The 22,484-nt window shown below is 39.4% G+C and overlaps 1 protein-coding gene across 1 annotated transcript; it reads right to left on the reverse strand.

Moving 5' to 3' along the window:
• Nucleotides 1–1,013: 1,013 nt before the first annotated feature.
• On the reverse strand, nucleotides 1,014–17,577 carry MMADHC (metabolism of cobalamin associated D). Its single transcript, XM_066553990.1, has 8 exons — nucleotides 17,553–17,577; nucleotides 17,205–17,254; nucleotides 15,653–15,797; nucleotides 14,333–14,547; nucleotides 10,427–10,532; nucleotides 8,870–9,000; nucleotides 5,122–5,208; nucleotides 1,014–3,493 (listed from the first exon to the last, which is right to left on the reverse strand). The coding sequence occupies exons 2-8, from the start codon at nucleotides 17,211–17,213 to the stop codon at nucleotides 3,299–3,301; spliced, it is 888 nt and encodes a 295-aa protein (XP_066410087.1). The 5' UTR covers nucleotides 17,214–17,254; nucleotides 17,553–17,577; the 3' UTR covers nucleotides 1,014–3,298.
• Between the last annotated feature and the right edge of the window lie 4,907 nt (nucleotides 17,578–22,484).

Below are 22,484 nucleotides of genomic sequence, written 5' to 3' on the forward strand. Positions count from 1 at the left end.
ATGTGGAAACAAATATGGATATATAATATACATTATCTATAAATACTGTATTTATATATATAAATATACACTGGAAATCCTGACAGGAGCACATCAGGAATAAAGCAGTGAACTCCCAAGGGGCTGAGGAGAAAATGTGGAATAGAATCCCCCAGATCCATCCCAGAATATTTCCCCTGCTGTTAATTAGCTAAGCAGAGATAATTAGTTAATTAGTGTAGCACCTCAACATCAAACAATCCTCTTTCCACTGGCTGAAAACTTTTTTGGGATTTGCTACTTCAACTTCCATTATTATTATTATTATTATTATTATTATTATTATTATTATTATTATTATTATTATTATTATTATTATTATTATTATTATTATTATTATTATTTACTATTATTATTTACTATTATTATTTTACTATTATTACTTTTTATTGTTTATTTTATTTTATATTCCTGAAGTTTGAATTTATATGAGAAAGTTCAGTCTGGCTCTTGTGATGGGAGGAAAACAGAACTGGAACAGCTCCAGCTATTTTGGGGGATTAATGGTAAGAAAAATCATAATTAGGAAAATATTAGGAATTGGAGCTCCCCTCAAAAACATTATATTATATATATAAACATTATATATTATATTTATATGACATAAAACATTATTATTCATTAATATGAATACTATGAACATTATTATTATTCATTAATATGAATATTATGAACATTAATATTCATGAGGTCAAGGCAAAACTCCCAATATTCCAGTGAGATTTCTGCCTCAGGAAAAGCCGCTGGAAAATGAATTTTTTTGTCCTCTGCAGGACAAAACTTAAAGAGCCCGAAATCAAAAATGAACATCCCAATCTTAACTGGAATTACAGGAAGCCAGCTGAAGATAAATCATCAAATCTTCAAGATAGTTACAATTTCTGTGAATAATTCCACACTTTTTTCCAAGAAAATTCCCCCAAATGTCCAGTGAGAGCCTTCTGCTGTGGATTTTGCAAACAGACACAACACACTGCAGTTCTCAACTTCTTTAATCTTCTCAAGAAGGGGAAAAAAAATAGGAATAAAATCCTTGGAGTAACAGAGATTTTATGGAGAGCAGCAGTCAGGGCTGGGCTCTGGAATCCCAGCACAAATTCCATGGCAAAGGGCTCAGTCCTGCCCCAAGATGCAGAGCCAGCACTGCAGGGCAGCAGGAGAATTTGGGAATTGGGAATGGAACCTTTGGGAAGAGCTGCCAGCTCTGTCTGTGATGCAGCCAGGCCCTGGCAGAGCAGCGGTGCCAGGGCCAGAGAGAGGCACTGGCTCCAGGAGCTGCTCCTAAAGCCAGGAAAGCCTTGCTGGGCCTGGCTTAGGGGCTGAGGGAGAAGCAGGAGAGCCTGGGACAGCTCTGGAATCCATGGGGTTGGATAACACTGGGATAACAGCAAAGGGCAAGGTAAAATCCCTGGATCCTCACCCACACTGAGCTGGAATAAAGCCTGGATTCTCTTTGCTCCATGAAAATGGCTCCTAAACTGCCTGGGATAACACCAAAGGTTGAGGTAAAATCCCTGGATCCTCAGCCAGACTGAGCTGGAATAAAGCCTGGATTCTCTTTGCTCCATAAAAATGGCTCCTAAACTGCCTGGGATAACACCAAAGGTTGAGGTAAAATCCCTGGATCCTCAGCCAGACTGAGCTGGAATAAAGCCTGGATTCTCTTTGCTCCATAAAAATGGCTCCAAAAGTGCCTGGGATAACACCAAAGATCAAGTTAAAATCCCTGGATCCTCAGCCACACTGAGCTGCTGCACATTTCTGTGGAATTAAGCCTGAAGGATTCCCACTGCTCCAGGAAAAATGGCTCCAAAAGTGCCTGGGATAACACCAAAGGTCGAGGTAAAATCCCTGGATCCTGAGCCAGACTGAGCTGCTGCACATTCCCATGGAATAAAGCCTGAAGGATTCCCACTGCTCCATAAAAAGGGTCCCAAACTGCCTGGGATAACACCAAAGATCAAGTTAAAATCCCTGGATCCTGAGCCACACTGAGCTGCTGCACATTCCCATGGAATTAAGCCTGAAGGATTCCCACTGCTCCATAAAAATGGCTCCCAAACTGTTATCCCAGGATAACACCAAAGATCAAGTTAAAATCCCTGGATCCTCAGCCAGACTAAGCTGCTGCACATTCCTGTGAAATTAAGCCTGAAGGATTCCCACTGCTCCAGGAAAAGGGTCCCAAACTGCCTGGGATAACACCAAAGGTCGAGGTAAAATCCCTGGATCCTCACCCACACTGAGCTGCTGCACATTCCCATGGAATTAAGCTTGAAGGATTCCCACTGCTCCATAAAAATGGCCCCACACTGCCTGGGATGAGATCCAAATCTCCTTTATTGCTTCAGCCCCTGAGCCAAACTGCAAGGCACTGAAATTCCAGGTGTTTCAGGAGCCTTGGAATTCCTGCCCTGCTGCTCCCACCATTGATTGAGTGTTTTTGTAAGACCTGGGGAGCCTGGAACCTTCCTGTTGAAACATCTCTAATTGCAATAACTGATCCTAACTAATTTCCAAATTCCAGAGGCAAATCTAAATTGCATCCAAGTCCAGGAAAACAATGATGAGATCCAAGCATTGCCCCATTATCTCTTTTTTTTTTTCTTGTATTTAATGACCTAAGAAAGTTACAAAAGCAACTTTAAATTACATTTAGGTATATAAACTAATTAAATATATTTAGCTAATACTGAGAAAATAAATCCCAAGCACCATGAAGACAAAAAACAATAAGAGATGAGTAATTCCAGGGTAATTAAGGACTTTTTATGGAGTCTCTGGATGAGTTGGAGACCACTGGAAGTTGACCTCATTCTCATTTTCCAACAGCAAATGAGTGATTAGCCCAGATTTTATTAAGTTCTGTATTCTGGGAGAACAATTTTATGACTCATTCCATTTTTTTTTTTTTTTTGCCAGTTCCTAATTTCAGGAATGGCAGATTTGTTGGGAATTTCAGTGGCATTTTCAGAGGATTCCGAGCACTACGTCAAGCAGTGAAAGAACTGCTGAGGTAAGAGAAGATGGAGAATTTCAAAAGGAAACGATGCCTCCTCTGATTCTCAACGCTGTCAATCCATATTCCAAAGCCACATGTGGTGAGCACACATTCCCAAAAGACTAGAAATAAATACCAGCTACTTTTATTCTCTAAGAACGCTTGGAAGTGAGCAAGCCCTGGCCATACCGAGGGAGAATCAGCCAAGAACTCCATCCCAAGATGCCGGCAGGAGGCTGAGGGAGCTGCAGGGAGGGCTCAGTGGCCACTGAGCCTCCTCATGATGGGGCTGTCGGGCTCAGCATTGGTGAAGATGCTGCCCACGAGCACGTGGGTGCCCCAGAGGTTGTGCCTGATCACTTTGCAGCAGCCCAGGTCGTCCACGGCAAAGCCCAAGTGCCGGTAGCGCTCGTCGGTCTCCAGCAGGGGGTTGTTGCTGTAAGGCCCGAAAAACTGAAGGAAAAGAAGAATAAATCCAAGGTTTTCCACAAGGATTTCGGGTTCTGATGGATGGTTGAAAGCTAAGCTTGAGTTCAGGTGCGTGGAGGAGTTTTATGTGTGGAGTTTGAAAGGTTTTCCTTTCAAATCCCAATCCCAGCCTCAGCTTTGGGAGGAGTTAAGGGCAGAACCCTGCCAGAAACGGGACACGGACTAAGGAGAGAAACTTCCTAGGAAACTGCAAAAATTAACAACTCCACTAAATAAATAACTCAATTAATTCAAAAAGGAACAACTCAACTTTGCAATAACACCCTAAAGAAAGTTGGTTAGAGGAGCAAAAATGCGATTGAGTTGCAAACAGGTATTTAAATTAAACCGGTATTTAAGTATTTCAATTAAACTGGTATTTAAGTATTTCAATTAAACTGGTATTTAAGTATTTAAACTGATATTTAAGTTGCAGACAGGTATTTAAATGAAACTGATATTTAAATGAAACTGATATTTAAGTTGCAAGCAGGTATTTAAATGAAACTGATATTGAAATTAAACTGATATTTACGTTGCAGACAGGTATTTAAATTAAACTAGTATTTAAGTTCTTTAATTGAATTTGTATGTAAGTTTTTAAATTAAACTGGTTTTTAAGTTTTTTAATTGAACTGGTATCTAAGTTTTTAAATGGAACTGGTATCTAAGTTTTTAAATTGAACTGGTATTTAAGTTCTTAAATTGAACTGGTGTTTAAGTTTTTAAACTGAACTGGTATATAAGTTTTTAAATTAAACTGGTATATAGGTTTTTAAATTGAACTGGTATGTAAGTTTTTAAATTAAACTGGTATTTAAGTTTTTAAATTAAACTGGTATTTAAGTTTTTAAATTGAACTGGTATATAGGTTTTTAAATTGAACTGGTATATAAGTTTTTAAATTGAACTGGTATTTAAGTTTTTAAATTAAACTGGTATTTAACTTTTTAAATGGAACTGGCATTTAAGCTGCACACAGATATTTCAGTTCTTTATCTCAGGAGGAAGCTTCTGACTTAGAACCCACCCCTGATTCTGGGCCAGGATGTTACTGCTGGAGTCTGAAGACAAAACCCCACTTCCATCAATCCCCAATTCTTTAAAGACATGGAATTCTGGGAAGCTTTTCCACCCCTGGCCTGCCTGTTCTGCCTTACACACATGCCCTGTTTGCCTCTGTTGGCACAATAAATCCCTGCTTTTTGGAGTGTTTTTAAATAAAACCCCACTAAGCCGAGCTTTTCCACCATCCCCTTGAACTGTGATACGGTTTTAGCAGAGCTCAGACTAAAGCTCATCTCCCACTGAAAGCTCCCAGTGTTGCACAGGAACAAAAAGTTCATTTTTTGGGGACAAAGGGATCATTAACAGGTGCAAAGAGGTTTTTTAAAGCCTTCACCTGTACAGGTGTCAGGGTTCCCAAGTTACCTGGGCACAGCAGAAAGTGCCCAAGGGATTTGGGGCATAAAACTTCTCCAGTTCCCTAAAATCCAATTTCATTTCCTGGCAATGCTGGCCCTGCACTCAGAGCTGACACATCCTCATTTATTCAAGGAATTAGCCTGAAAATGTTGGATTTAATCCAAATTTTACTGCAAGAAAGAACTTACTGCCAGTCCTGAGGATGGATCAATGAAATCAGCCCAGTAGCCCTCAGCAGAAATTGCATAGCAGATTTCCTTGGCACCATTGATGAACTGGAAGGGAAAAATTGGGAAAAGAAAGGCATCAAATGAGGTTATCACACAAAATGAATTATTTCTAACTTTACTTGTTATAAATAAAATCATTTATTTGCTTCCAGTTGTAAAAATTGGATTTTCTCTGCAATTAGTACCCTGAAAAGCTCAAGGTTCCAAATTTAGAAAAATATGATTTATGCAGCTTCAGTCCCTTACAGGTCCAAAATAAGGGAAATTTACCTTTTATAGCAAATTCTGTGTTAGTTCAAAATGAGGGAATTTTACCCTTTACAGTAAATTCTGTGTTAGTTCAAAATAAGGAAAATTTATCCTTTTCAATAGAAAATGAGGGAATTTTACCCTTTACAGTAAATTCTGCATTAGTTTAAAATGAGGGAATTTTACCCTTTAAAGTAAATTCTGTATTAGTTCAAAATAAGGAAAATTTATCCTTTTCAATACAAAATGAGGAAATTTTACCCTATACAGTAAATTCTGTATTAGTTTAAAATGAGGGAATTTTACCCTTTACAATAAATTCTGTATTAATTCAAAATAAGGGAATTTTACCCTTATTTCAAATGAATATTAATAAGGGAAATCTACAGTACATTCTGTGTTAGTTCAAAATAAGGAAAATTTATACTTTACAGAAAATTCTGTGTTAGTTCAAAATGAAGGGATTTTACCCTTTACAGTAAATTCTGTATTAGTTAAAAATGAGGGAAATTTGACAACAAATTCAGTATTAATTCAAAAGAAGAAAATTTACTAAGAGAGAAAATTTTTATTTTTACTAAATTAAAAATAAGAGAATTTAAAGTAAATTCTGTATTAGTTCAAAATAAGGCAAATTTCCCCCAGTAAATTCTGTATTTTGAAGGTTGATGGCTCTGATGATTAATTATGTCCAAATTGTAAATTAAATTCCAAATATCACAATTTTAGGCACAACATTTCTGATCTAGGATCTCTTCTGGTCCCTCAGCGTGAGTTTAATAAACACCTGAGCTGGATTAATGCAAATATTTGGATTTGGCTGTACAACCTCATTTTTTAGCCCCTGAAATGAGGATTTTTCAGGTGAATTCTGCAAGCAAACCAACATTTCCCTGCGAATTTTTGGTTTTAACCTCACACCCCCCCCCAGTGACTGGATTAGACCTGACAGGGAGGGGCCTGAGGAAGAAAGATGCCAATTAACACATAATTAGACCAGATTAAAACACTAAAGAGCAACATGGCAGAAATAATTCCAAGAACACACTGAAATGAAGGGAATTTTCATTTCTGTGTCATTTTGTGTTGATTCCTTTTTATGTGGTTGATTTAGAGAGCCCACATTTGCGTTTTAGGGCATTCCCAGATTAATTTCAGGCATAAATATGATTTATTTCCAGATGAAATGCTGGGTTTGGGGATATTTTACAAAGAATAGGCAGAAATGTTCTTTTCTTGAGGTGCTAAGGGCAGTGAACAGCGACACTTGGTGGGGAAATGGTAAAATTGTGGAAAATGGGAAATAAAGGGATTTTCAGAGCCCTCTAGAGGTAAAAGAACACGACAAAGTTAAGATGAAAAAACACAACTGAAATTCGGGGTTAAAAGAATTAAAACCATTCATTAAAGTGGAAAAAAACCCCAGAGAAATTGGTGATTTTTACATTTTTGACCAGTAAAAAGTGCAGTGGAATCTTAATTAAATGAATTAAACAGTAAATGATAATTAATAATGAAGAACTATAATAGAAGAGTATTATAAATAATATTAAAGATAAAAATGTAATCGATTATATTACATTTAACAATGTAATAGAGATCTAGATTATATATAGATCTATATTATATAGATCTCTATATATATAGAATATAGATCTATATCTATCTCTATATATAGAAGAATCTATATTATATATCTCTATATAAAATATGGATCTGTATTATATATATCTATATATATAGAATATGGATCTAAATTATATATATCAATATATCAAATATGGATCTATAATATATATATAAATATGGATCTGTATTATACATATCTATATATATATAATATGGATCTATATTATATATCTCTCTATATACAGAATATGGATCTAAATTATATGTATCTCTCCATATATAAAATATGGATCGATAATATATATATATAAATATGGATCTATATTATATATACCTCTCTATATATAGAATTTGGATCTAAATTATACATATCTCTCTCTAAATACAATATGGGTCTATAATATATATATATAAAAATATGGATCTGTATTATACATATCTATATATCTATATATAATATGGATCTGTATTATATATACCTCTCTATATAGAGAATATGGATCTAAATTATATATACCTCTATATATAAAATATGGATCTATAATATATATATAAAACATGGATCTATATTATATATCTCTATATATATATTGAATATGGATCTATATTATACATACATACCTCTATATATTGAATATGGATCTATATTATATGTACATATCTCCATATATAGAATATGGATCTATAATATATATAAAAATATGGATCTATATTATATATATCTATATATATAGAATATGGATTTATATCATATCTATCTATCTACATAATACAGATCTATATTATATCCATCTATATATCTAGAGAATATGGATCTATATTCTATATATCTCTGTATACATATTGAATATGGAGCTATATTATATATACCTCTCTCTATACATAGAATATGGATCTATATTATATATAGCTCTCTCTATATATAGAATATGGATCTATATTATATCTCTCTATATATATATCGAATATGGAGCTATATTATATATATATTTAGCTATACAATGTAGATCTATATTATATCTATCTATATCTATATAGAATATGGATCTATATTCTATATATCTATATATAGAATATGGATCTATATTATATCTCTCTATATATATCGAATATGGAGCTATATTATATCTCTCTATATATATTGAATATGGAGCTATATTATATCTCTATATATATTGAATATGGATCTATATTATATCTCTCTATATATATATCGAATATGGAGCTATATTATATCTCTCTATATATATTGAATATGGATCTATATTATATCTCTCTATATATATTGAATATGGATCTATATTATATATCTCTATATATCGAATATGGATCTATATTATATCTCTATATATATTGAATATGGATCTATATTATATATCTCTCTCTATATATCAAATATGGATCTATATTATATCTCTCTATATATATTGAATATGGATCTATATTATATCTCTCTCTATATATATATATCAAATATGGAGCTATATTTTATATCTCTCTCTATATATCGAATATGGATCTATATTATATCTCTCTATATATATTGAATATGGATCTATATTATATCTCTCTATATATATATATATCAAATATGGAGCTATATTATATATCTCTCTCTATATATCGAATATGGATCTATATTATATCTCTCTATATATATTGAATATGGATCTATATTATATCTCTCTCTATATATATATATCAAATATGGAGCTATATTTTATATCTCTCTCTATATATCGAATATGGATCTATACTACATCTATCTCTCTATCTCTTAGGACTGCAATAGGATTTGCAAGTGGGGTTGGTTTGTGAATGAGCTGACATTTTCCAGGAGCATCTCCCTCTCGTCCTCCACCTCCTGGCTCCACACGCTCATGTCATGCTGGCTCTTCTGGGTGACGGTGAGCACAGTCAGGCGCTTGGGGTTCGCCTCTGGGAACAGCGACTGGAAATCTAAAAATGGGGAAAAGCAGAGTTGGTCCTGCCCTGCCATGGCAGCCTGCCCTCCCACCCACACCAACATGGCAGGCACATCTCCCTTCTTAAACGACTTTCTTTCATTTGGTTCATTTTCATTTTTTAGTTATTATAATTTTTATAGAATAAATATAATTTTATTTATATATATAAATATATGTGTATATTTTAATATAAAAATACATAAATATTTCTGTATTAAAATATACACATATATTTATATTACTTATATAAACATCTACTTATATAATTTATATATTAAATTACAGCGATTTGTATATTAAATGATATATTAAGTTTATAATTTATATATAATCTTTTTATATTTTATATATAATCTATATATTAAATTATATGAATATATTTCTATTTTATATATTAAATTATATAAATATATTTATATTATTAATAATTTAAAATTATTATTTATTTATTTTGATTATTTTTACTTTTTATTTGATTAAATTGTTCCCATTTCATCTCCTATTTTGTTATTATTTTTACTTTTTATTTAATTAAATTGTTCCCATTTCATCTCCTATTTTGTTATTATTTTTTCTCTTTATATAATTAAATGGTTCCCATTTAACTAAATATAATTTAATAATTCATTAAATTTCATTAAATACACTCAAGCAGTTTCAGATGATTTGCACTTCACAATTTTCATATTCAATATTGAAATAATAATCTTATTAACAATATTGAGAGTTACTAAAAGTTATTTAAAATCTGCAAAGATATTAAATGGTTCCCATTTAATTTTGGTCATTTCCTTCCAAATAAATGAAAACCAGAAATTCAGTGCTTGCAGAAGTTTCCTGGTTCCCATTTGTTGTTTTGTTCAGCAATTCCAAAGGATTTGATAACTGGATTTTGGGTAAGGAATTAACTCCAGAATTTCCCAGTAAAACAACAACTCAAAATAACATTTTAAATGAAATATTGGATATTGTCAACAGCAAAGCTTTGGTTTCCATTCTACTCTGTTTTATTCCCATTTAATTTCTGTCATTTCCTTCCTGAATAAGTTAAAACCACAAATTCAGAAGTTTCCTGATTCTCCTTTGTTGTTTTGTTCAGCAATTCCAAAGGATTTTATAACTGCATTTTGGGTAAGGAATTAACTCCAGAATTTCCCTGGCACTAAAACAATTAAAAATTACATTTAAATGAAATATTAAATATTATCATTAGCAACTATTTTTTAAAAATTAATTTTAAATTAAAATGATTAAATTAAATAACACCAACAGCACTTGGTTTCCATTCTATCCAAAGGGATTTTGGTACTGATTAACTCTGAATTAACCTTTCCTATGCCACAATCTGTGGTAGAGCATGGACATTCACTGGTTTTACATAGAAAAGTTGAATTTCTTGACTGGAAATACCAATGAACCTTTTCTCAGCAGCTCAGGACAGGCTTGCACCGCACATTCCACCTTGGCATTTTCAAAGTAGGTCTCAGCATTATTGATCTGCTGCTTCTGGGGAGCATCAGAACCCTAAAAACCAGAAAAATTCAAATTTTCACAGTTAATATCAAACAGGAATAACTCTGTGCATCAAAATAGGGTTTAGTGATCAGATACACTCGAGCAGTTTCAGGTGATTTGCACTGGCACCTCACACTTTTCATATTAAATATTGAAATAATGATATTATTAACAATATTGAAAGTTACTAGAAGTTATTTAAAATCTGAAAAGATAGAAAAAGAGAGATAATTTTTAGAACTAAACTTTGCCTAAACTCTGCAAAATACAAAATACTGAAGGAAATTTCAATTTTACTGGGTGGATTGAAAATGATGAATCTCTCATTGGGAGCTTAGGAGATTCCTGAATGAATTCCAGCATTTTTTAGAACTAAACATTGCCCAAGCTTTGCAAATCCAGATCCACTCAAAGAAATACTGAAGGAAAATTCCAATTTTACTGGGTGGATTCATAATGATGAATCATTGTGAGATTGGGGGATTTCTGGGTGAATTCCATGGTTTTCAGAACTAAATATTGCCCAAACTTTGCAAATCCAGATCCACTCAAAGAAATACTGAAGGAAAATTCCAATTTTACAGGGTGGATTCATACAGATGAATCTGCAACACTGCCAGAGTCCTCTCATAATGAGAGATTATAAATTGGGGGATTTCTGGGTGAATTCCAGGATTTTTTAGAACTAAACATTGCCCAAGCTTTGCAAATCCAGGTCCATGAAATAAAATCCTGAAGGAAAATGCCACTTTTACTGGGTGGATTCATAATGATGAATCATTGTGAGACTGGGGGATTTCTGGGTGAATTCCAGGATTTTTAGAACTAAACATTGCCCAAACTTTGCAAATCCAGATCCATTCAAAGAAATACTGAAGGAAAATTCCAATTTTACAATGATGAGTCTCTCATTATGAGGTTGAGGGATTCCTCTGTGAATTCTATGGTTTTCAGAACTAAATATTGCCCAAACTTTGCAAATCCAGATCCATGAACTAAAATACTGAGAGACATTTCAACTTTACAGGGTAAAAAGTGGTGAGACTTGGCCAAGAGCAGGTTTGGGGACTGAAATCTTCCCATTAATCACTCCTAAAATGCTGCTTCAAAACAGCCTGAAATCTTTTTCTCCTAAAAAAGAACCACCTTGAGGCAGTTCTTGTGGCAGAAAATGGTGCAGAAAAATCCTTTTTGAGGAAGAAGAGAGTTGTGCTTGTTCCACATGCAGGGGGTTGCTATGGAAGGAAGGGGAAAGGGAAGAGGAAAGGGAAAGGGGAAAGGAAAGGGGAAAGGGAAAGGGGAAGGGAAGGGGGAAAGGGGAAAGGGAAAGGGGAAAGAGAAAGGGGAAAGGGAAGGAGAAAGGGGAAAGGGAAAGGGGAAAGGGAAGGGGAAAGGGAAGGGGAAAGGGGAAAGGGAAAGGGGAAAGGGAAAGGGGAAAGGGAAAGGGAAAGGGGAAAGGGAAAGGGAAAGGGGAAAGGGAAGGGGAAAGGGGAAAGGGAAGGGGAAAGGGAAGGGGAAAGGGAAGGGGGAAAGGGAAGGGGAAAGGGAAGGGGAAAGGGAAGGGGGAAAGGGAAGGGGGAAAGGGGAAAGGGAAAGGGGAAAGGGGAAAGGGAAGGGGAAAGGGAAGGGGAAAGGGAAGGGGAAAGGGAAAGGGGAAAGGGGAAAGGGAAGGGGAAAGGGGAAAGGGAAAGGGAAGGGGGAAAGGGGAAAGGGAAAGGGGAAAGGGAAAGGGAAAGGGAAGGGGGAAAGGGAAGGGGAAAGGGAAGGGGAAAGGGAAAGGGGAAAGGGAAAGGGGAAAGGGGAAAGGGAAGGGGAAAGGGAAGGGGGAAAGGGAAAGGGGAAAGGGAAAGGGAAAGGGGAAAGGGAAAGGGGAAAGGGAAAGGGAAAGGGAAAGGGGAAAGGGAAGGGGAAAGGGAAGGGGAAAGGGAAGGGGGAAAGGGAAGGGGGAAAGGGAAGGGGAAAGGGAAGGGGAAAGGGAAGGGGGAAAGGGAAGGGGGAAAGGGGAAAGGGAAAGGGGAAAGGGGAAAGGGAAAGGGGAAAGGGAAGGGGAAAGGGAAGGGGAAAGGGAAGGGGAAAGGGAAAGGGGAAAGGGAAGGGGAAAGGGGAAAGGGAAAGGGAAGGGGGAAAGGGGAAAGGGAAAGGGGAAAGGGAAAGGGAAAGGGAAGGGGAAAGGGAAAGGGGAAAGGGAAGGGGAAAGGGAAGGGGGAAAGGGAAGGGGGAAAGGGAAAGGGGAAAGGGGAAAGGGAAGGGGAAAGGGAAGGGGAAAGGGAAGGGGGAAAGGGGAAAGGGAAAGGGGAAAGGGAAAGGGAAAGGGAAAGGGAAGGGGGAAAGGGAAAGGGAAGGGGGAAAGGGAAAGGGAAGGGGGAAAGGGAAGGGGGAAAGGGAAGGGGGAAAGGGGAAAGGGGAAAGGGGAAAGGGGAAAGGGAAGGGGAAAGGGAAGGGGAAAGGGAAGGGGAAAGGGAAGGGGAAAGGGAAGGGGGAAAGGGAAGGAGAAAGGGGAAAGGGAAAGGGGAAAGGGGAAAGGGGAAAGGGAAGGGGAAAGGGAAGGGGAAAGGGAAGGGGAAAGGGAAAGGAAGGGAAAGGAAGGGAAAGGAAGGGAAAGGAAGGGAAAGGAAGGGAAGGGAAGGGAAGGGAAAGGAAAGGAAAGGAAAGGAAAGGAAAGGAAAGGAAAGGAAAGGAAAGGAAAGGAAAGGAAAGGAAAGGAAAGGAAAGGAAAGGAAAGGAAAGGAAAGGAAGGGAAAGGAAGGGAAAGGAAGGGAAAGGAAAGGAAAGGATCTGACTCCACGCTCTCAAAGGCTTATTTATAACTTTAAGATCCTATATTACATTAAAGAATGCTGTACTAAACTACACTAAAGAATACAGAAAGGCTACTTACAGAAGGCTAAAATTATAAAACTCAACTCTTTCCAGAGCCTCAATACAGCTTGGCCCTGACTGGCCATTCAGACAAAACAATTCACATGAAACAATCACCTGTGGCTAAACAGTGTCCAACCACATTCCAAAGCAGCACAACCCAGGAGAAGCAAATAATGATAAACCAGACCAGCATTGTTCTCCTTTTCCTCTGGGGCTTCTCAGCTCCCCAGGAGCACCCCCTGGGCGAAGGGATCGGCCAGGAAACGCCCAAAGGATTTGATAACTGGATTTTGGGTAAGGAATTAACTCCAGAATTTCCCAGTAAAACAACAACTCAAAATAACATTTTAAATGAAATATTGGATATTGTCAACAGCAAAGCTTTGGTTTCCATTCTACTCTGTTTTATTCCCATTTAATTTCTGTCATTTCCTTCCTGAATAAGTTAAAACCACAAATTCAGAAGTTTCCTGATTCCCATTTGTTGTTTTGTTCAGCAATTCCAAAGGATTTTATAACTGCATTTTGGGTAAGGAATTAACTCCAGAATTTCCCTGGCACTAAAACAATTAAAAATTACATTTAAATGAAATATTAAATATTATCAATAGCAACTATTTTTAAAAATTAATTTTAAATTAAAATTATTAAATTAAATAACGCCAACAGCACTTGGTTTCCATTCTATCCAAAGGGATTTTGGTACTGATTAACTCTGAATTAACCTTTCCTATGCCACAATCTGTGGTAGAGCATGGACATTCACTGGTTTTACATAGAAAAGTTGAATTTCTTGACTGGAAATACCAATGAACCTTTTCTCAGCAGCTCAGGACAGGCTTGCACCGCACATTCCACCTTGGCATTTTCAAAGTAGGTCTCAGCATTATTGATCTGCTGGGCGAAGGGATCGGTCAGGAAACGCCCACGCCAGGGGCTGCTCTCACCTGGAACTCGCTGATGCACTGGGCCATGACAAACTCGTGCCTGTCGCCGGCCGAGGGCTCGGCCAGGAGGTCGGGCAGGCTCGGGGCGGGCCGGGCTCTCTGGCTGGCGGTGCCGTGCAGGTGGCACCCGAAGCCCATGTTCCCCGGCAGCTGGAAGCGCTGGTCCTGCGGCCCAAAGGGCCCCATCAGCTCGTCCGGCCACACCGTCCTGGGAGCTGCAGGGCAGGGGAGCAAAGAGCGGTCAGGGGACACAGAGACAGCAGGGAAACCCCAAAGATAGCAGGGAAACCCTAAAGACAGCAGGGAAACCCCAAAGACAGCAGGGAAACCTAAAAGACAGCAGGGAAACCACAAAGACAGCAGGGAAACCCTAAAGACAGCAGGGAAACCCCAAAGATAGCAGGGAAACCCTAAAGACAGCAGGGAAACCCCAAAGACAGCAGGGAAACCCCAAAGATAGCAGGGAAACCCCAAAAGACAGCAGGGAAACCCCAAAAGACAGCAGGGAAACCCCAAAAGACAGCAGGGAAACCCCAAAAGACAGCAGGGAAAACCAAAAGCAGCCAGGAAACCCCAAAGACAGCAGGGAAACCCCAAAGACAGCAGGGAAACCCCAAAGACAGCAGGGAAACCCCAAAGACAAAGACAGCAGGGAAACCTAAAAGCGGCCAGGAAACCCAAAAGGGAATCCCAAAAATGGCCAGGAAACCCCAAAGGCAGCAGGGAAATCCCAAGGGCAAAAGGAGGATTTGATGACAAAGATCAGCAATGCACCAGACCAAAATCCCAATTCCAAATTGGGATTTCAAGGGAATAAATTGGATTTTTCTGCTTACATTTGCTTTTTTTTCTTTTTTCTAATTTTCTTTTTCATCTTCAATTTGCTTTTCTTTTCTACCAAATCAAATTCAGATTTTAAGGGAATAAATCTGCTTTTTTTTCTTTTTTCTAAATGTGCTTTTTCTTCAGAAATTGGATTTTTTTTTCCTCTACACAGTCAAAAACCCCACCTCCAAATTTGCCTTTTAAGGGAGCAAATTTTCTTTTTCTCCTTCAATTTACTTTTCTTTTCTCTCAAATCAAATTCACATTTCAAGGGAATAAATTTGCCTTTTAAGGAAGCAAATTTTTCTTTTTCATCTTCAATTTGCTTTTCTTTTCTACCAAATCAAATTCATATTTCAAGGGAATAAATTTGCTTTTTTTTTCTAAATTTGCTTTTTCTTCTTAATTTTGCTTTTTCTTCAGAAATTGGATTTTTTTTTCTTCTCCCAAGTCAAAATCCCAGGTGCAAATGGGGATTTTCAGGGTTTTCCTTACATAAATCAGGAGGTGCAGCAGCCACGTGAGGCTCATCTGAGCCAGAGGATCCTGCAGTGGAAAAAGCTTTGGCATTCCCAACTCTTCTGAGCAAGGAATAAAAGCCTGGCAGGTAGGTGACCAATCTTGCTCTGTTACAGAGCACCTGAGGAGAGAAAAAACCAAAAAAAAATAATAATTTCATATTCAAATAAAAGAATTATTTCCTAATAAAAATCCAAAGAATCGTTGAAACGCAACCCTGCGAGTGGCAAGAAAAATCCTCCCTCAATAATGATGTTGAAATTTGAATTATGGCCAGCTGTGACATCAAACTGTAGAAATATTTTATTGTTAGTTTTACATTTTATTGCTTGAGTGTTAATTAAAGGCCTCTCACGTAGAAAAAGCCCTAAAAATTGAAAATTTAAATTAAATTATGGATAGGGATTGTCTCCGTGATTATCTCCTGGAAAACACAAATCCCACCTGCCACAGGGTGGGTGTTTTTTGGAAAATTCAACTTTTCAGATAAAGAATCACAATTCTTTTGAGAAAATAACATAAAAGGATTTTCCTCAAGTGCTGCAGCTTTGATTGTATAAAAATTTATGCAATTTTACATCAAAAGAGGCACTTTCAGAAGCCATTTCCTTGTAAAAGAAGAGAATAAGTTGTACTATTTGCATGTTTAATATAAAAATTGTATTTAAAGCATGAGGACCTAAGGCAGTAGAAGGTTTTTCATAGAGCACTTCTGTGTAAATATAAAATAATTTCTACCAAATTATAACAACTCAAATGCTTCAAGACACATTTAATTTATGACTTAAATCAATTATTTACAGTTCAAGCCTGGAGCGGTCTCCTTCTAAAAGAGCTTTAAAAGGTTCCTGTAGCACAACAAAAATCTGATTCCACTCAAATCTTTTTTCTTTATCGTGTCAAATCGCTCTTAAAATCAATTTCTGCATGATGATGATGCTATAAACAGATGTAAACAATTACAGCCAACATGTAATTAGCAGAAAACAGAATTTCTCCTTATTATCAGCCTCACTTAACACGGAGATGTCACTAATTACAGCTCGCTCATGCAAATATTTACACACCTGGCATTACCCAAGAAGCACCAGCCAGGGAGGGAATGAATTATTCATGTCCCCACGGCGGGAGCAATAAAAACAATCAATAAAAGGTGTTTTCTGCTCCAGCCTCAAATCGGCTGAGTGCTCCAGAACACGGAACTCCTCCGTGCCTGAGCCCAGGATGACAGAAAAAATGGATTTAATCCTTAATTAGGTTACTATTCCTGGGATTCTCAAACTGGAGGAGGGCTGGATTGGGATTTTAGGGAGAAATTCTTCCATCGGAGGGTGCTGAGGTTCTGCAGCTGCCTCTGAACAAGTGTCCAAGCCTTGAAGCACGCTGCAAGTTGTCCCTGCCCACAGCACGGAGTCGGAATTAAAGGTTTTTTAAGGTTTTTTTCCCACCCAAACCTGTTTGTAACTCCACTTAATCCTCAATTCCGCCGTTCCCGGGATATCCGCAAGGCCGGGCGTCACTCACTCACATTGGCCATGGCAGACGCTGCTCTCCCCGCGCTGACAGGCCCGGACACCCCTGCAAAAGAGAAGAGAAGAGGGCAGAGAACTCTCTCGTTTCCAGGGAACGAGGAAAAGGAAGGGAAAGGAAGAGGAAAGAGAAAAGGAAAGGGAAAAGAAGGCGCTGAACTCTTCAGCCCCGGAGCCCCCTCACACCCCGCCCGACCTCCCCGCGTCCCAGGAGCGGCACTGCCGCGGAAAGGCAGCAACAGCTGACGGGAAGGAAGCAGGAAACGAGAAAATGGGAGAAGGAAACGGGAAAAGGGAGAAGGAAGCGGGAAAAGAGGAAAAGAAAAGGAGCCCCCGGCCCCCCTCACCTCTTCCTGCAAAATGGCGGCGCCCACCCGCCCCCGCCGCGCCCTCGCCGCGCCCTCGCCGCGCGCCCCCAGGCCGAGCCAGCAGATGCACCGACACCTCGATGGGCGCGGCGCGACACCGCGCGGAATCCGCCGCTCGGCGTTCGGTTGCTCAGGGCTGCGGGAGGGGCGGTAGAAGCCGTGAGAGGGAGGCGGCGATGGCGGCGGGGCTGGCGGGGCTGGGGAGGCTCCCGTGGGAGCGGCGGGGCCGGGATCGGTGTTGGCGGCGCCGGGATCGGTGTTGGCGGCGCCGGGATCGGTGGTGACGGGGCTGGGGTGTCCCCTCGGTGCTCCCAGGGCGGTGTTGCCCCGTGTGAGGGGCGCAGAAGGGCGGCCGTGGGTGCTGTTCCCGTGCGGGGCACCAGGGGGCAGTCACGGAGCGTCAGCCGCCCTCATCGCCGGGGATCCAAAAAGGGGAAAATGAGGAAAAAAAGGGTAAAATGGGGAAAAAAAGGGGAAATGGGGAGAAAAAGGGGAAAAGGGTTTTGTTGAAGGGAATTGAAAGGAAGAGAGGGTGTTTCCGCTAAGGAAAAGCACAAAGCCAGGTTCGCTGGGAATGGGGAGCATCAGTGGCGCTTCTGCCACAGAACTGTGACTTTAAGGGCAATACCTCAAATAACTTTACAAAATAATAATAAAGATATTTAAAACCTGCTTCAATGGCTTCCCTCCCTATTGATTTTGTTGGGTTTTTTTTATGGAAGGGCTCTGGACAGCGTCCCCAGGGAATGGTCACAACCCCAAGGATTAAAGTTTTCTTTCTCATTTTTTGCCATTTCTTCACTGTCTGTTCCAAGCAGCGTTACTGGTGAAGAAAAAGGAATTTTAATCTCTCCCAAATAAAAGTTTGGGCGTTCCCATCCCTCAGTGACTTTGCACAAAGCCTTGAATTTATTTTCCTTCGAAGCCAGAGGTTTCTGGACATTTATTTTGCTTTGTCACTGGTTTATTAGCAGAAATTTATTAACATAAACCAGTGCCAGAGGTTTCCATAGTTCAAAATCAGAGCAGGACATTGGGTTTGTGGCCAGGGTAATAACACTCAGCCTTACAATGTTCTTACTGCATTTAATAAAGTCTTGGCTTTATTTTATCGGGATCAGGAGGAAATTGTGATATCCGTTCCTAAACAATGTGATGTATTAAGTAGCTTTAAAGTTGCAATTTTGATTTTTGGACTTTTTCATGAGCACATTTGCTCACTATTGGATGCCACTCAACTCTTTTATTAATTCAATGTTAGCACACTTAATTCTCATTTGCTTTTGAATTAAATATTCATGTGGAATCTCTGAACTTCAGGAAAAAAAAAAAGAGAGAAATGAGAAATCAGAGAAATTTAACTCTTTACAGAATGTAATTTCTGTCCTCTAATAGGAAGCACTGTGTATTAAATCCAGCCTGTATTGACTTGTCCTTAGGCAATCCCAATTTATCTCCTCTCCAGAGCTGCCACTTCCAGATACTCCAATCAATCCCTGAGTTATCAGCCCCTCAAGTTTGTGGCTTGAATTAATAAAGATTCATTTCAATAAAGTTCCTATTCAAAGGAGACTGCGGAATCAAACGATCCAATTACAGATTTATCAAATATTAATAAGGAAAAATCTTCCAGATCTTTTGGATGCCAACATCCTTCTCCCCTGGTGTCAGGAAAGTAATTAGCAGCTGGCTTTGATTAAATTCTTCCCTCAGAGATTGCTGCTCTCAGTTTGAGGGAGAGGAAGAAATGCACATGACAGGATTTCCTAATTCCTCCTTGGAAAGCCCTTTTGGAAAAATCCTCGTGCCTTCAGTTCAGGGAAACTCCTCAGCGTCCAAAACCTGGAGCTGAAAGCTGAAGTTCATGCCCAGGTCTTGCTGTTTTTTCCTGTTGAGATGATTTTTTTTATCCTCGGGGATCCCCTTTTTTCTCAGGGATCTCCAGCATGGAAGAGACGTGGAGCTGCTGGAGAGTCCAGAGGAGACCATGGAGATGATCAGAGGGAAAGGCTGGGAGAGCTGGGAATGTTCCCCTGGAGAAGGGAACGCTCTGGAAAAACCTCAGAGCCCCTGGCAGGGCCTGAAGGGCTCCAGGAGAGCTGGAGAGGGACTGGGGACAAGGGATGGAGGGACAGGAGCCAGGGAATGGCTCCCAGTGCCAGAGGGCAGGGATGGGTGGGACATTGGGAATTGGGAATTCCTGGTTGGGATGGAATTCCCAGAGCAGCTGGGGCTGCCCCTGGATCCCTGGCAGTGCCCAAGGCCAGGCTGGAGCAGCCTGGGGCAGTGGGAGTGGCCCTGCCCGTGGTAGGGGATGGGATGGGATGAGCTTTAAGCTCCTTTCCAACCCAAGCCGTTCCATGATTCCAGAATTCTTCTCTCTCTCTTTGGAACAGGAATTTTGGACCTTTCCCATTCACCAGCACACCCTGCCTGAAAAGTGAACTCCAGACCTCATGTGGGATTCTCCTTCCATGCCCAGCTTCCCTGCTGGATTCCCTGCTCTGGAAGCAGAGGAGCCAGAGGTGCCCCTGAGAAGCTGCTTTGGTGCCCAAGACAAGCAGAAAGTGAATTTTCAGCTGTTTCCTCTCAGCTCTTCCAGGAGCCCAGAGAAGCTGTGCAAACTCCATCCCTGGAGTCTTCAAAAGGCTGGGATGAGGTCCTGGAACTGGACTGGAAACCCCAAACCAGGGTTTCATCCTTAGTTGTGGGTATTTGCTGGTTTTATTCCCATTTCCACCCTGGGAACTGTGGGAAATAGTAAAGATAAGAAGGTTTTCAGAAAGCTGGGAAAGCAGAAACAGAAAGAGCAGAAAACTCAGAGCTGGCTGCAGCTGCCAAGAAAGCAGAAAAAGTTACAATAGTACAGCAAGCAGGGACATGCAACAATAGCCTAAATTTCAGGAATTTTCCCTGGTGGTTTTCCCTTTGGATACAGAAGATGCTGGTGAAGTAGTGCTAAAAAACCCCCAGCTATTCTTTATTCCCGTTTTTCCATTTATCTCTGCAATGATGAATTGTGCTGGTGCTCCCAATTTTCCTAACGGCACCCATTAAACTTCATTAGGACTGTGTTAAACCCGAGTTCAAATCGTTGCCATTGATTTTGCATCTCTAAAAGCTGCGGGAAGCACATGGGGCACGGAGCATTCCCCGGCATTCCAGCCACATTCCAAAGGGCAGCAGAGGGATGGGATCCCACCCTGTGGTCCGGGGGATATTCAGGATCACCCCACAGAGCTGGCAGCTCTCAGCCACGCTCTGTCACTGCCCCAGCCAGGGAATTTTTAGCCTCCACACTCCAGCTCAGCTATTTTGTTTATCCATTTCTTTCCCTGTATTTATTTTTCCTCACGTTTTCCACTGGGGCTCCCCCTTCCCTTGACCTGCTAAACCTGGGGAATGAGGAATGAGGAATCCCTGAGTGCCAGGGGTGGAGGAGAAGGGAGGAAAGGTTTTAACGCGCTCTTTTCCACAAAATAAACATCCTCTGGCTATAGGAAGAGTAAACTTCCCCTGGAAATGGATGTGTTTATATGAACAATCCCTTTCTTCTGGCATTTCCAGAGATTTGCTGGTTACCACTGGGAAAAGAGGCTTTTAGGGGAGCGGTGCAATCACACCAGATAAGCCTTTGCACGATTTGTTTTCTTTTTGGCAAGACATTCCCCCCCTTGGATGGATTGCTGTGGACCTGAAAGGGATTTCCTCCTTTATCTCCTTTGTGTCCCTGCCCTTTGGAATGTCCACCAAAAGGGCAGGGGAGGAAAAGGCCATTTCCCACAAAACTGCTTGGCTTGGACTCTGCTTTACTGGGGGTTTACTGGGAATCCTTTACCAGCACGGCCTCCCCTGGATCTGTAATCTCCCAGGTTTTCACCAAAGAGAGAATTTTACCAGCCTTCCTAAACTGGGATGTGCCATTTCCAGGGACATCCTTCCAACAGGAGCCCTGATGCAGGATTATCCAGATGGATCTGAGGATGAGGCAGACACTAATTCACCTCAGTTTGGTTTAAAACAGAGAAATCAGGTTTTAAAAGCTTTATAATTTGCTTAAACAGGAGTATTTTTAATGTAATTTAATATAATAATTTAATATATAACATAGCATAACATAACATAACATAACATAATATAAAAATATAATATAATATAATATAATATAATATAATATAATATAATATAATATAATATAATATAATATAATATAATATAATATAATATAATATATAATATATATATAATTGTATTATATAATAATAGAATAATGTTAATATATTTTAATATAATTTAATATTTTAAATATAATTAGCTTAAACGGGAATATTTTTATATAATTTAATATAATAATTTAATATATAATATAATATGTCATTATATTATATAGTAACATAACAATTTACTATATTTTAATATAATTTAATATTTTAAATATAATTTGATTAAACAGGAATATTTTTCCTGGGAAGCATGAGCTGCTCCTTGTTGCTCACATGGGGTGAGTGAGGAGATTCCCAACTCCTTTTTCCCCAGGTCCCTTCCAGCAGCACCTCAGGGATGCTGCCACATCCAACACAGCCACATCCAACAGGGAATGACTGCAGGGTGGGTGTTTTGGGAGATATTTCTATTTACCACTGGTCCCACTCCAAATTTATGGAATGTAGGTGTCAATAATTTTCTGCTGAGGCTGCCACCAAAGCTGGAGGCCAGAAATGGTCTGGATTAAGTTTAATGTGGGCCTGAATTTGGTCCACAGTGAAGCTGAACTGGGGAAAGGACTGGTTTGTATCAGGACTGCATTTTCCTGAGGTCCCAACTCTTGGATTCAGATCTCCAGGAGGAGCAGGAGGACGCGGGGCTCTCTCTTGGGATCTGCTGGTGGCACAGACACCAGGCTTGGCAGCC

Source organism: Molothrus aeneus, chromosome 7, assembly GCF_037042795.1.
Source record: "Molothrus aeneus isolate 106 chromosome 7, BPBGC_Maene_1.0, whole genome shotgun sequence".
Classification (NCBI taxonomy): Eukaryota; Metazoa; Chordata; class Aves; order Passeriformes; family Icteridae; genus Molothrus; species Molothrus aeneus.